The sequence below is a fragment of the Salmo salar genome, chromosome 25, assembly GCF_965601325.2.
Source record: "Salmo salar chromosome 25, fSalSal1, whole genome shotgun sequence".
Classification (NCBI taxonomy): Eukaryota; Metazoa; Chordata; class Actinopteri; order Salmoniformes; family Salmonidae; genus Salmo; species Salmo salar.
This window is the reverse complement of record NC_138315.1, coordinates 28,397,142-28,410,176: the sequence shown is the minus strand read 5'-3', so window position 1 is coordinate 28,410,176 and position 13,035 is coordinate 28,397,142. Positions and strand designations below refer to the sequence as shown.

Here is a 13,035-nt window from a genome sequence, read left to right as displayed (position 1 = left end):
CATCTCTGCAGCACTCCACCAATCAGGCCTTTGTGGTAGAGTGGCCAGACGGAAGTCACTCCTCAGTAAAAGGCACATGACAGCCCACTTGGAGTTTTCCAAAAGACCCCTAAAGGACTCTCAAACAAGATTCTCTGGTCTGATGAAACCAAGATTGAACTCTTCAGCCTGAATGCCAAGCATCACATCTGGAGGAAACATGGCACCATCATGTCTGGAGGAAACCTGGCACCATCCCTACAGTGAAGCATGGTGGTGGCAGCATCATGCTGTTGGGATGTTTTTCAGTGGCAGGGACTGAGAGACTAATCAGGATCCAGGGTAAGATGAACAGAGCAAAGTACAGAGAGATCATTCATGAAGTCCTGAGTGCTCTGGAGCAGGTTCTCAGACTGGGTCGAAGGTTCACCTTCTAACAAGTCAATGACCCTAAGCACACAGCCAAGACAACGCAGGAGTGGTTTTGGGATGTCCTTGAGTGGCCCTGCCAAAGCCCGGACTTGAACCAGATTGAACATCTCTGGAGAGACCTGAAAATAGCTGTGCAGCAATGCTCCTCATCTAACCTGACAGCGCTTGAGAGGATCTGCAGAGAAGAATGGTAGAAACTCCCCAAATACAGGTGTGCCAAGCTTGTAGCGTCATACCCAAGAAGACTCAAGGCTGAAATCGCTGCCAAATGTGCTTCAACAAAGTACTGAGTAAAGGGTCTGAATACTTATGTAAATGTGATATTTCAGTTTTTTTAATAAAATGTGCCCAAGAAAAAAACAACCTGTTTTTGCTTTGTCATTATGGGGTATTGTGTGTAGATTGATGAGGGAAAAAAACTATTTCAATCAATTTTAGAACAAGGCTGCAAAGTAACAAAATGTGGAAAAAGTCAAGGGGTCCGAACGCACTGTAGAATTAGAATTCCAAGAACAGACATTCCTATTCATGTGAATGTTCTGTGACGGTTGGACGTGCAGCCAATAACAATACAAGGAAGTGAAAGCAAGTTCATTATATTTCTATGAATAGAACACACACCATTACAGGAGGAACAACCTAGAAAATAAAAGCCCAGACCCACTGCAGGTATTCACCGGCTCCATAGCTCTCAGAGCAGAACTGTTAGACAGGTTGTACATGCTGTGACCGCTCTTCATACCGTACAGGAGAAAGGAGAGATAAATATCAACCACACTAATGTTACATTAAAGAAGAGGTACGGGATGATATGATGGGTGGCTAAACAACAAACAAGAGTAGTGATGTACATGCAGCCTGATGTCATGTCAAATGAGAAGAACCCAGAGGAACCACAGTAGGTGCCATGAACAAACTGAGTTATGACAAACCATTTATCCAACATGTTTAGGAGTTATGAGTGAGAGAAAGTGTCTGTCTGTCTGTGTCTGTCTGTCTGTCTGTGTCTGTCTGTCTGTCTGTGTCTGTCTGTCTGTCTGTGTCTGTCTGTCTGTCTGTCTGTCTGTGTCTGTGTCTGTCTGTGTCTGTGTCTGTCTGTGTCTGTCTGTGTCTGTCTGTGTCTGTCTGTGTCTGTCTGTGTCTGTCTGTGTCTGTCTGTGTCTGTCTGTGTCTGTCTGTGTCTGTCTGTGTCTGTCTGTGTCTGTCTGTGTCTGTCTGTGTCTGTCTGTCTGTGTGTGTGTCTGTGTGTGTGTCTGTGTGTGTGTCTGTGTGTGTGTTTCCAGGTGTAGTTTCAGGTACCGACCATGCGATGGCGGTAGAGACTGTGGTGGCTGGCAGAGCGGAGCTGTTCGTTCAAGGTCAGCAGCCGATCCTCCAGCTGGAGCTCTAGTTCCTTCAGCTCCCATCTCACTGCTGACCGCAGGCCCTGCAGCTGCTCCGCCTCCTGCCTGGCAATCACAAACAGAAAGAGACCACTGTTACCATGTATGTACAGGTAACTGGCAAAACAATGGAAAAACTTGATTAAGTGAGGGATACAAAGTATATTGAAAGCAGGTGCTTCCACACAGGTGTGATCCCCAAGTTAATTAAGCAATTAACATCCCATCAGGCTTAGGGTCATGTATTAAAATGCTGGACAGGCCATTAATTTTGCTACCATGGCTATGCCCGTATAGGATGACAATGCCCACATCCACAGGACACGAGTGGTCACTGAATGGTTTGATGAGCATGAAAATGATGTAAACCATATGCAATAACCGCCTCAATCACCAGATCTCAACCCAATTGAACACTAATGGGAGATTCTGGAGCGGCGCCTGAGACAGCGTTTTCCACCACCATCAACAAAACACCAAATGTTGGAATTTCTTGTGGAAGAATGGTGTTGCATAGTTCCAGACACTTATAGAATCTTTGCCAAGGAGCATTGAAGCTGTTCTGGTTCGTGGTGGACCAACGCCCTATTAAGACACATGTATGTCTGTCTGTCACAGACTGCTAACATCCGTGTCCGAGGGCCACTAGCTTACCTCTCGTCATGACTGAGGTGCTGGTAGACTAACGCCTGTTGTTTCATCAGGGACACTTCCAGAGCCATCATCTGGGTCTGGAACACATTCAGACTCCTCTTAGCCTGCAGCTCCTTCTGGAGAGAGGTCTGAGAGGAGGGGGAGAACAATGAAGAAGATTACTTTATTGTCTATTGTCACAGAGACACAGGGAGATTTTCATTTGGGCAAAAGACTGTCTTCTGTAGTCTCTCCTCCGCGACCCAGAAACAGATAAGTGTCGACGAGTGTCAATTTGTTAGGACACAAACGGAAGACTGTCCTCCCCTCTTCGATAGCCACCTTTCATCAATGATAGATTACACAATACTATCTGAGCCCTTCGCGGAAGAGTTTTGATATCTGCCACGCTCCCTTTGAATCAGATTTCGTTTTGTCGGAGGAGAAAAGCATGCACAGGTTTAGAAACAATATGCTACTTATAATTGTATCTATAAAATGTCTTGCACAACTAACTTCATTTGTTTTTATCACTTTACACATTTATTTTGGGATCCGCCCCTATAAACTTTTGCCTGATGAAGTGAGAATGGAGAACGAGAGTCATTTCATACAAGTGCATTTTCATCCATGCCGCCTCTCCTCGATTACCTTTGACCTTTTTCTAAAGGAGCCAAGAGAGGACGGAGGAGAGAGGATGCAGGAGTTGAGCAAATCAAATTGACAAAAGGCCACAGAGATGTGTCTTTGACCTATTTCCCAACCTCCAAGACACCCCAGGAGAGGTTGGAGGACAGAATTGGTAATCATGGTTTGAATTTCTTTAAGAGTGGCAGGTCAGGTGAGTGAATACCTCTAACAGTGGCTGGGCAGATCTCTGAGGATTGAAAACGTCTGAGGGAGTGTCTGCTCTGCATTCGGATGAATTCTGTTGATGGTAGAGAAACCACAGATCAAATACTTAGTCACTGATAAACTAGCGTGCAAACGTCTCTGCTTGCATTATGGGTGGGATGTCTAGTGTTAGTTGTTAAAACTGCAAAGAGCCTTGCAGAAAGTTATAGAACACATATGTACTACTATACTATATTTGCCATTTAGCAGACGCTTTTATCCAAAGCGACTTATGCCAGTGTGTAGTGCGCCAGTGTGTAGTTGTTTTGTCTCACCTGAGCCAAGTTCTGTACACTTCCTCTGATGTCATGAAGGACCCGTCTGAGCTGCATCTCAGTGGTAGACAGGGCTGGTGGAGGGTGGGCATTAGGGGCTGCCCCCATAGGGTCAACTCCATGGGGGTAAGGAAACAGATGATCGTGGCCAGGGAATGGAGTACTGTATGTTTCTCCATAGGGGGCAGTAGAGAGATGTGGAGGCAGTTTGGAAGGTGTGTGTGATGGGTTAGAGTAAGAACTATGGGCAGTATAATGATTGTTGCTGTGTGGGTAGCTGTAGGACCCACTATATGGGTTACCGTGGTAGTTACAGTAAGGTGAACTGAAAGGGTCGCTATGGGGCGGGGTATTATAGGAGGAGCTGTACGGGGAAAATGGGTAGTGTGTGCTGTGTGGGAAGTTGTGTGGAAGGGTTTTGCCCATGTTGTTAGTGTAAGGAGGACTCTGGTGAGGATGGTTAGGGACCATATGATGGGGTAAGTTGGGGGCTGTGTGCTGTGGGAGGTTAGGGTTATTGTGTTGGGCTAGGTTGTGTTGTGTGAGGTTAGAGTTAGGGTTGCTATGTTGGGTGAGGTTAGGGTAATTGCAGTGCGCCAGGTTAGGGTTGCTGTGCTGGGTGAGGTTGAAGTCAGGGTTGTTGTGTTGAGTGTGGTTAGGGTAATTGAAGTACGCCAGGTTAGGGTTGCTGTGCTGGGTGAGGTTGAAGTCAGGGTTGCTGTGTTGGGTGAGGTTAGGGTAATTGAAGTGCGCCAGGTTAGGGTTGCTGTGCTGGGTGAGGATGAAATCTGGGTTGCTGTGCTGGGTGAGGTTGAAGTCAGGGTTGCTGTGCTGGGTGAGGCTGAAGTCAGGGTTGCTGTGCTGGGTGAGGCTGAAGTCAGGGTTGCTGTGCTGGGTGAGGCTGAAGTCAGGGTTGCTGTGCTGGGTGAGGCCGAAGTCAGGGTTGCTGTGCTGGGTGAGGCTGAAGTCAGGGTTGCTGTGCTGGGTGAGATTTAAGTTAGGGTTGCTGTGCTGGGTGAGGTTTAAGTTAGGGTTGCTGTGCTGGGTGAGGTTTAAGTTAGGGTTGCTGTGCTGAGTGAGGTTTAAGTTAGGGTTGCTGTGCTGGGTGAGATTTAAGTTAGGGTTGCTGTGCTGGGTGAGGTTTAAGTTAGGGTTGCTGTGCTGGGTGAGATTTAAGTTAGGGTTGCTGTGCTGGGTGAGGTTTAAGTTAGGGTTGCTGTGCTGGGTGAGGTTAGGGTTATTGAAGTGGTTCAGGTTAGGGTGGTTATGCTGTGCCAGGTTACGTTGGGTAAGGTTAGGTACACTACAGGTGCTCCAGGCACTGTGGTGCTCCACCAGAGGTCTCTCTCCCCACTCAGGAGGGGGGCTGTGGCTGTGCAGTGAGACGGTTGAGCGGGTCAGGTAGCAGGGGATGGCCAGGGGGTAAGGGGGAACTCTGTCTTGAAGCTTTCTCAGCTCCCCATCTCTCTGTAGCCCAGGGCCATGAGATGGCTCGGCCTCTCTGTTGATAATTAAGATAGAGCAAAAGCTGCCTCTCCTCTGAACCTCCTCCTCCGCAACCTCCTCTTCCACAATGGACCCCACCTCCTCCTCCACCTGCACCTCCTCCTCCACCTGCACCTCCTCCTCCACCTGCACCTCCTCCTCCACCTGCACCTCCTCCTCCACCTGCACCTCTGGGGTGTATCGGTAGGAAAAGACCGTCCGAGTGCAGTGCCTGACTGTCCCCTGGCCAAACTGGATCCTGACAGAGGAGACCGCACGGGAGGGGCTGAGGAGGGAGGTAGGCAGGGATCGGGACCTCGTCAGGGGGGCTCTTCTCCTGAACAGATCCCTCACTGTCCCCTTCATGCAGGAGCCCTGGAGGCCTGGGGACGAGGCCCCCTGCTGGGCCCTGTAGAGGGCCCCGTGGACCCTGGCTGAGGCACTGAGGATGGGACAGCTGGGGCTAGGGCTGGAGAGCCTGGCTTCCATCTCCACCCTGTCAGGCACACCCTCCCTGGCTGGGGCACCAGAGGCACTGCAGTCAGGGGCCAGGATGGAGCCATGGTCTTCTGTAGGACCAGGCACTGTAGCCGTGTCAACAGTATGGCAAGTCTCAGGAGTTGACTGAGGAGTCTCAGAGGCAGGATTAGAAGCAGCTTCCTCAGCAGTGCTATGCTGCTGGTCCTGCTCCGAGTCTTGGGCCACTCCTCTATCTCCTGGTTTAGGTAACTGGTGGAAGGTGTACTGTGGCACCTCCTGCCGCTGCTCCTCCTCCCCAATAGGGCTCTTGCTCCCCCTCCCGTCTTCCTCAAGGTGTTTCTGTAGGACAGAGGGTGTCTGCACATCCTCCTCCTCCTGTTCCTCCTTCAACTGCAGCCTCTCAAAGGCAGGGTGTTCAAGCGCTAGAGGAGTGGTCACCTCCCCAGCGTAGGACATCAGCATGGTCTCACAGTCACAGCTGTCAGCGCTCTCCTGTACCTTTAAATTGTTAGCTGAGCCATCAGTAGAGGGGCCCTCTGCAAAGCCACTACTGTCTGACTGCTGGCTGGTTGTTCTCAGTTGTTGTTCTGTAATGGAGATAGGAAGAGAGATCAAACAGGCAAAGCGTCAATACAGGACTAAGATTGAGTCGCACTAGACCGGCTTCGACGCTCATCGGATGTGGCAGGGCTAGTGCTTACGGCCCAGTACGTCGATGGGGCAAAGCTTCCTGCCATCCAGGACCTCTATACCAGGCGGTGTCAGAGGAAGGGCCTAAAAATTGCCAAAGACTTCTGCCACCTTAGTCATAGACTGTTCTCTCTGCTACTGCGCGGGCTGCCCAATTGCAGGACTCCCGACTGTAGACTAACTAGGCTTATGCGCTCATAAATGTGACAATACACAATCTACAGCTATTTTTTATGAATAAGTTATTGATCCTCTATGGCTAAATTATGCTGGTGTAGTATTTTCAATTATGTCATTTATTTATAGAGTAATTATATAATTTGGCAAATGTATTTCAATTAATCTGCAACACTTCCAGCACCCCTTCTGGCAGCGCTGTTTTCTTCCATTCGTTGTGCTCTCGCCAAGGCCAAATAATCAACACTTATTATTAATTCAATTGATTGCGGTCAGTAACCCCTTTAGAGCTTATGGTGTAGGAGGCCTACTGTTACTATAATATTTAAATGAATCTATTAGCAAGTAACCCAGCCTACAATTACAAGAGAGTAAATTCAGTAAATCAATGAAGCCAATAGTTGTTTCAGCTATATTGTTATTGAAACAATGTAGGCCTTATGACCTTTGATGACTTGTATTCGCAGAGATTCACTGAAAACAAAAAATCTGTCCGTGATTGATTTATCAAGATGAGTTTCCATGCTTGTCGCAAAGCAGCACCATGACGCTGTCCCAATTATCAGTTAACCACACATGTCAATCGCTTTACATTTATTATAACCAGTGGTGTAGTGCTGTTTGTTTAGGGAGCGCCATTTTATTATTATTATTATTATTATTATTATTATTATTATTATTATTATTATTATTATTAAGCCAGCATTTCTGAATGAAAGTTGGTACTGACATGAAGCCCATTGTTTAAGTGATTTTAGAATATACAATACCAGTCAAAAGTTTGGACACATCTACTCATTCAAGGATTTTTCTTTATTTTTACTATTTTCTACATTGTAGAATAATAGTGAAGACATCAACACTACATTTCGTTTGAGACGATCAGTTGTGTTGTGACAAGGTAGGGGTGGTATACAGAAGATAGCCCTATTTGGTGAAAGATCAAGTCCATAATATGGCAAGAACAGCTCAAATAAGCAAAGAGAAACGACAGTCCACCATTACTTTAAGACATGAAGGTCAGTCAATACGGACAATTTCAATAACTGAGGTTAGGGTAATTGAAGTGCGCCAGGTTAAGGTTGCTGTGCTGGGTGAGGCTGAAGTCAGGGTTGCTGTGCTGGGTGAGGCTGAAGTCAGGGTTGCTGTGCTGGGTGAGGCTGAAGTCAGGGTTGCTGTGCTGGGTGAGGCTGAAGTCAGGGTTGCTGTGCTGGGTGAGGCTGAAGTCAGGGTTGCTGTGCTGGGTGAGGCTGAAGTCAGGGTTGCTGTGCTGGGTGAGGCTGAAGTCAGGGTTGCTGTGCTGGGTGAGGCTGAAGTCAGGGTTGCTGTGCTGGGTGAGGTTTAAGTTAGGGTTGCTGTGCTGGGTGAGGCTGAAGTTAGGGTTGCTGTGCTGGGTGAGGTTTAAGTTAGGGTTGCTGTGCTGGGTGAGGTTTAAGTTAGGGTTGCTGTGCTGGGTGAGGTTTAAGTTAGGGTTGCTGTGCTGGGTGAGGTTTAAGTTAGGGTTGCTGTGCTGGGTGAGGTTTAAGTTAGGGTTGCTGTGCTGGGTGAGGTTTAAGTTAGGGTTGCTGTGCTGGGTGAGGTTTAAGTTAGGGGTGCTGTGCTGGGTGAGGTTTAAGTTAGGGTTGCTGTGCTGGGTGAGGTTTAAGTTAGGGGTGCTGTGCTGGGTGAGGTTTAAGTTAGGGTTGCTGTGCTGGGTGAGATTTAAGTTAGGGTTGCTGTGCTGGGTGAGGTTAGGGTTATTGAAGTGGTTCAGGTTAGGGTGGTTATGCTGTGCCAGGTTACGTTGGGTAAGGTTAGGTACACTACAGGTGCAACTTTATGTTTTCAACATGTTATCAACAATCTAAGGCAACCCCGTTTGTTTTGTTGCTAAACAACCAACCCATCTCTACAACTTGTATTATACACACACATTTAAAAAGCACAGAGTTACCCACCAGAGGGCATACGCCATCCATTTAGTTAACTTCAGCTCCATGCATTTTGGGTTATCGTGATTCCCTGAAGAGCACATCCCTGAGGCTCTATGTTCTAATAGAGTATCATGATCAGTAGGAAAATAAATATACTGGTTTTATCTAAGGTCTTATCTAATAAAACATGTATAAGTTCCCGAGGAAAGCGTCCCTTTGTTTTAGATGGGTCACTCAATTATAATGGAATGTCACTGGTCCATGTGTTCTAAGTAGCAATTTTCTTAGAAATAATAGCTAAATGAAACCATTCATTCACCATCCTCAAAATGCTCCCTAAATATCTGTGCTCTTCTTCCCGGACATCATAAATCTAAAACCTGTGCTACAATTAGTTGACGGTGGACAAAACTGGCCAGGATACACCTGTGTCTTTTTTGCCTAAAAGGCCAATATGGAAAATTCCATCAGAGTACACTACAGTAGTATTTAAATACTTTGTATAAGACAACAACATGTTAGTGAATATTTGAGAGATGGTGATTATGCCAGTTAACTCATTTTACTGATCAACAACAGAACATATGGTTTTGTAACGTAATAAAGTGATTGAGTATATTAGTGGATATCCACGTTGGAGAGTTCGGTAACACCTTACATCAATCTGAAAAGTATTATGACCTTTATAATGTCTTATAAGGTGTATAACATGCAGGCCAGACTCACCACTGCCAGCTCTAGAGAGGCTGCAAGTTCCAGGTAGAGCTTCATCCTCATTACTCTGGACCTGAGAGGATAGATAAACATTTTACTTACTTAATCCTCTTCATTCCTACAGTATGTGGAACATAAGGCTTCCACAGTTACTTCTATTGTGTGGTGAAACAAAGCCAAACAGAAAAACACTTGGGGCAACTTCTACACTGACACACTTCTGATGCATACAGCCCCTCCCTCCAGTTACTGTAACTATTACCCCGTTCTGCTAGATCTGGAGAGAGAGGAGGGATAAACTGCAGATGGAGTCACAATAATAACTTGGTCTCCAGGGTCCTCCATATGCTCGCTCTTACTGTTCTTACTTATTTATAGACGCGAGTTCGTGACCTTAGCTTTCCACAATATCTGCTAGGACAGCTAAAACCAGGGTTTTAAAAAACAGCCCAGTGTGAGAACCAGGAGATGAAGATAAGAAGAAAACTGTATATTGAACTAGGAGGGCAGTATAGCGAAACTCAGTCAAGAATTGAACCCGTCTCCACAACCCTGTGTTTCTGCGGACGGTCCTACCTCCGTCTCAATCTGGAGGGAGCAGTGCAACAGTACAACTAAGCCAAGATTTGAACACCCCTCAACCCTTGTGTGAGTATGGTCCTCCTACCTCTTCCATCTCAAAGGAATCCTTGGCCTGCGTGTGGTGGTGGGCGATGTGAGGGTTGGGCATCAGGCTGTAGTTAGGTTCCTCGTCTGGGGTTGATCGGATGGCCCTCTGGCCCTGCTGATGGATTTCCTGGTGCTCTTTCTCCAGGTCAGCCTCGCTGCACAAGCGCAGGTCACCCTCCTGGGCCTCCTCAGGGACAACACTGACAGTGAACGAGATGTGATTTTCTCCACTTCCTGTCAATGCCAGGCCATTTCCATTTAGCTTAGGACTGTCTCCATTCACTCCAGGGTGGTGTCTGTTGATGCTCAGGGGGGCTTCAGTGCTGCCTCTAGAGTGGCTGTCCTCAGTCAACATAGCCGGAGAAGTAGATTCCTTCTTCATGAAGGCCTTCTGGTTGAGCTCCCCCTTGTGGTCGGAGTCAGTAGTGATGGCGCTGTCCCCTGTACCTGGACTCAATTGGTCTGCTTGTTTCTCTGTGGTAGTAGACAGGGCTGTGGGACTATGAGAGACTTCCTCTGCTGCCCCACCGAACAGGTTATGCTTGGTGATGGTCTTCTTTAGGATCTTGGCTGCATTCAGGGCTGAGTTGTTCCTCTTCAGAGGAGAAGGAGTGATGATGGTAAGGGGTTCCCCATCCAGGCTGCAGATCTTTTGGACTGGCTGGCCCGACACCTGGGAGTAGAGATGAAATAATTCGTTGGCCACTGTGGTCAGGACCGCGATCTGACGGAAACGACCTTTAGGGGGAAAGAAAGAGAGAGGAAACTGGAATTAAAATACAACTTTTAGTTTAAGGGAAGAAAGAGGGAGTAAACGTGATAAACTAAGAATCAAAATAGAAACAATGAGCTCCTGAGTTCTTTGACCCAAGGCTCTAGCTAGCTAGTCTCCAGAAAGCCTGTTTATATTTGTCTCTCTTAGCAGCAGATTCAGCCCTCATGGGTGCAGTTTATTTGGAGAATGATGAAAGCGAAAGCTGCATCATGACAATAAAATCAGCTTTACAGGCACAGAAAGGCACAGACTGTCACAGCTCACAGGGCAACCATAATTCCCATGATCAGTATGCAGTACATAAAATCTGTTACGAAACAGAAACAGCAAGGCCTTCAGTTAGTGGTGGGGCTGCTGCAAATCAACAACAACTCAAAAGGAAGACGACAAAACTTCTCACAAACTTAACTGGGAGGGATGAAACTTCAAAAGGGATTGAAGAGAGAGTCTCATCTCTCCCTTTAACGTGCTAATCTAGACCAGATCAAGATGGAACTGACTCGAGAGCTGCTACAACACAGCATTTCTTACTGGGCCACGGTCCAGCAGTTTACAGACAACAGGCCATGTTCCACACACACCTCTCTCTGTCCCTTCCTGTTCCTCTCTGGCTGGCCAGCCATTGTGTCCCTTCCTGTTCCTCTCTGGCTGGCCAGCCATTGTGTCCCTTCCTGTTCCTCTCTGGCTGGCAAGCCATTGTGTCCCGTCCTGTTCCTCTCTGGCTGGCCAGCCATTGTGTCCCTTTCTGTTCCTCTCTGGTTGGCCAGCCATTGTGTCCCGTCCTGTTCCTCTCTGGCTGGCCAGCCATTGTGTCCCTTCCTGTTCCTCTCTGGTTGGCCAGCCATTGTGTCCCTTCCTGTTCCTCTCTGGTTGGCCAGCCATTGTGTCCCTTCCTGTTCCTCTCTGGTTGGCCAGCCATTGTATCCCTTCCTGTTCCTCTCTGGTTGGCCAGCCATTGTATCCCTTCCTGTTCCTCTCTGGTTGGCCAGCCATTGTATCCCTTCTTGTTCCTCTCTGGCTGGCCAGCCATTGTATCCCTTCCTGTTCCTCTCTGGTTGGCCAGCCATTGTGTCCCTCTCTGGTTGGCCAGCCATTGTATCCCTTCCTGTTCCTCTCTGGTTGGCCAGCCATTGTATCCCTTCCTGTTCCTCTCTGGTTGGCCAGCCATTGTATCCCTTCCTGTTCCTCTCTGGTTGGCCAGCCATTGTATCCCTTCCTGTTCCTCTCTGGTTGGCCAGCCATTGTATCCCTTCTTGTTCCTCTCTGGCTGGCCAGCCATTGTATCCCTTCCTGTTCCTCTCTGGTTGGCCAGCCATTGTGTCCCTCTCTGGTTGGCCAGCCATTGTATCCCTTCCTGTTCCTCTCTGGTTGGCCAGCCATTGTATCCCTTCCTGTTCCTCTCTGGTTGGCCAGCCATTGTATCCCTTCCTGTTCCTCTCTGGTTGGCCAGCCATTGTATCCCTTCCTGTTCCTCTCTGGTTGGCCAGCCATTGTATCCCTTCCTGTTCCTCTCTGGTTAGCCAGCCATTGTATCCCTTCCTGTTCCTCTCTGGTTGGCCAGCCATTGTATCCCTTCTTGTTCCTCTCTGGCTTGCCAGCCAATGTGCGGTGTGTCATCCATTATTACATCACCTACAAGACTACCACATCTTAACCTAAACCTACCCCACCACCACATCCTACCCCTAACCACCACCACATCCTACCCCTAACCACCACCACATCCTACCCCTAACCACCATATATCCTAACCCACTACCACATCCTACCCCCAATCCCCCACCAGCACCCCACTCCAACCACAACCCTACCACCATTGTGCATTACATCAACTACCATACCACCTATCCCACTGCTTCTCTGCACTCCAGGTGACACTCAGAACCACAACTCATTCTTTTCATCACTACCTGTAGGTCTGCATGTATGTACATGCCAGCACATGGCTGTATGTCTGGACCATTTTATGACGGCGAACAGTGATCGGTGTTTCCAGGCCATACAGTGTTTTCACAGCTCGAAGGAAGAGGGGGGAAGGAAAAAAAACAGTGCGAAACCAAGAGAAAGAGTGCGAGATAGAGAGAGCCAAAGCATGCATGAACAAGAGAGCAATAGAAAGACAAAGCAAGACAGTTGGAGGCAAACCGAGAGTGTTAACATACTTGTCAGGGCATAGTTGGGTTTTTCCATCTCTGTGCGTTGTAGCTGTGCTTCCAGGTAGACCTTGAGATCGACGCCCTTAGCACAAGAGGGGCTGTTAAAGAAACGCAAGGGGATCTTTGAGGCGATATCCAGCTCCTCCCGGCCAAACCCCAGGTTATACAGGATCTCTTCTGGATCCTCTTCATATAGGTCCAACAACTCAGACACACTGGAGACAAAGTGAATGCATGAGTGCATATAATACACTGTTGAAATAATGCAGTGCTGAACGATCAATGAAACATCAATGAAAAGTCTGAGATAAAACAGAGATAGTTAGCCAAGAAGTTTGGAAGTAACTTCAGAAACAGTATTTTATTAAACTTGATATAAAA

At 47.7% G+C, this 13,035-nt stretch overlaps 1 protein-coding gene across 2 annotated transcripts in view; it reads right to left on the bottom strand.

Moving 5' to 3' along the window:
• The window catches only part of LOC106586465 (protein ITPRID2), a 61,825-nt gene that overhangs the window by 6,892 nt on the left and 41,898 nt on the right, over positions 1 to 13,035 (bottom strand). For both annotated transcript variants that reach the window (XM_014173814.3, XM_082969079.1), the window contains 7 exons: positions 12,661 to 12,869; positions 9,722 to 10,461; positions 9,067 to 9,127; positions 3,596 to 6,147; positions 3,280 to 3,354; positions 2,448 to 2,575; positions 1,715 to 1,859 (listed from right to left, as the gene is read on the bottom strand). In XM_014173814.3, coding sequence (XP_014029289.1) covers positions 1,715 to 1,859; positions 2,448 to 2,575; positions 3,280 to 3,354; positions 3,596 to 6,147; positions 9,067 to 9,127; positions 9,722 to 10,461; positions 12,661 to 12,869 — 3,910 coding nt within the window. The remainder of the gene's footprint in view (positions 1 to 1,714; positions 1,860 to 2,447; positions 2,576 to 3,279; positions 3,355 to 3,595; positions 6,148 to 9,066; positions 9,128 to 9,721; positions 10,462 to 12,660; positions 12,870 to 13,035) is intronic.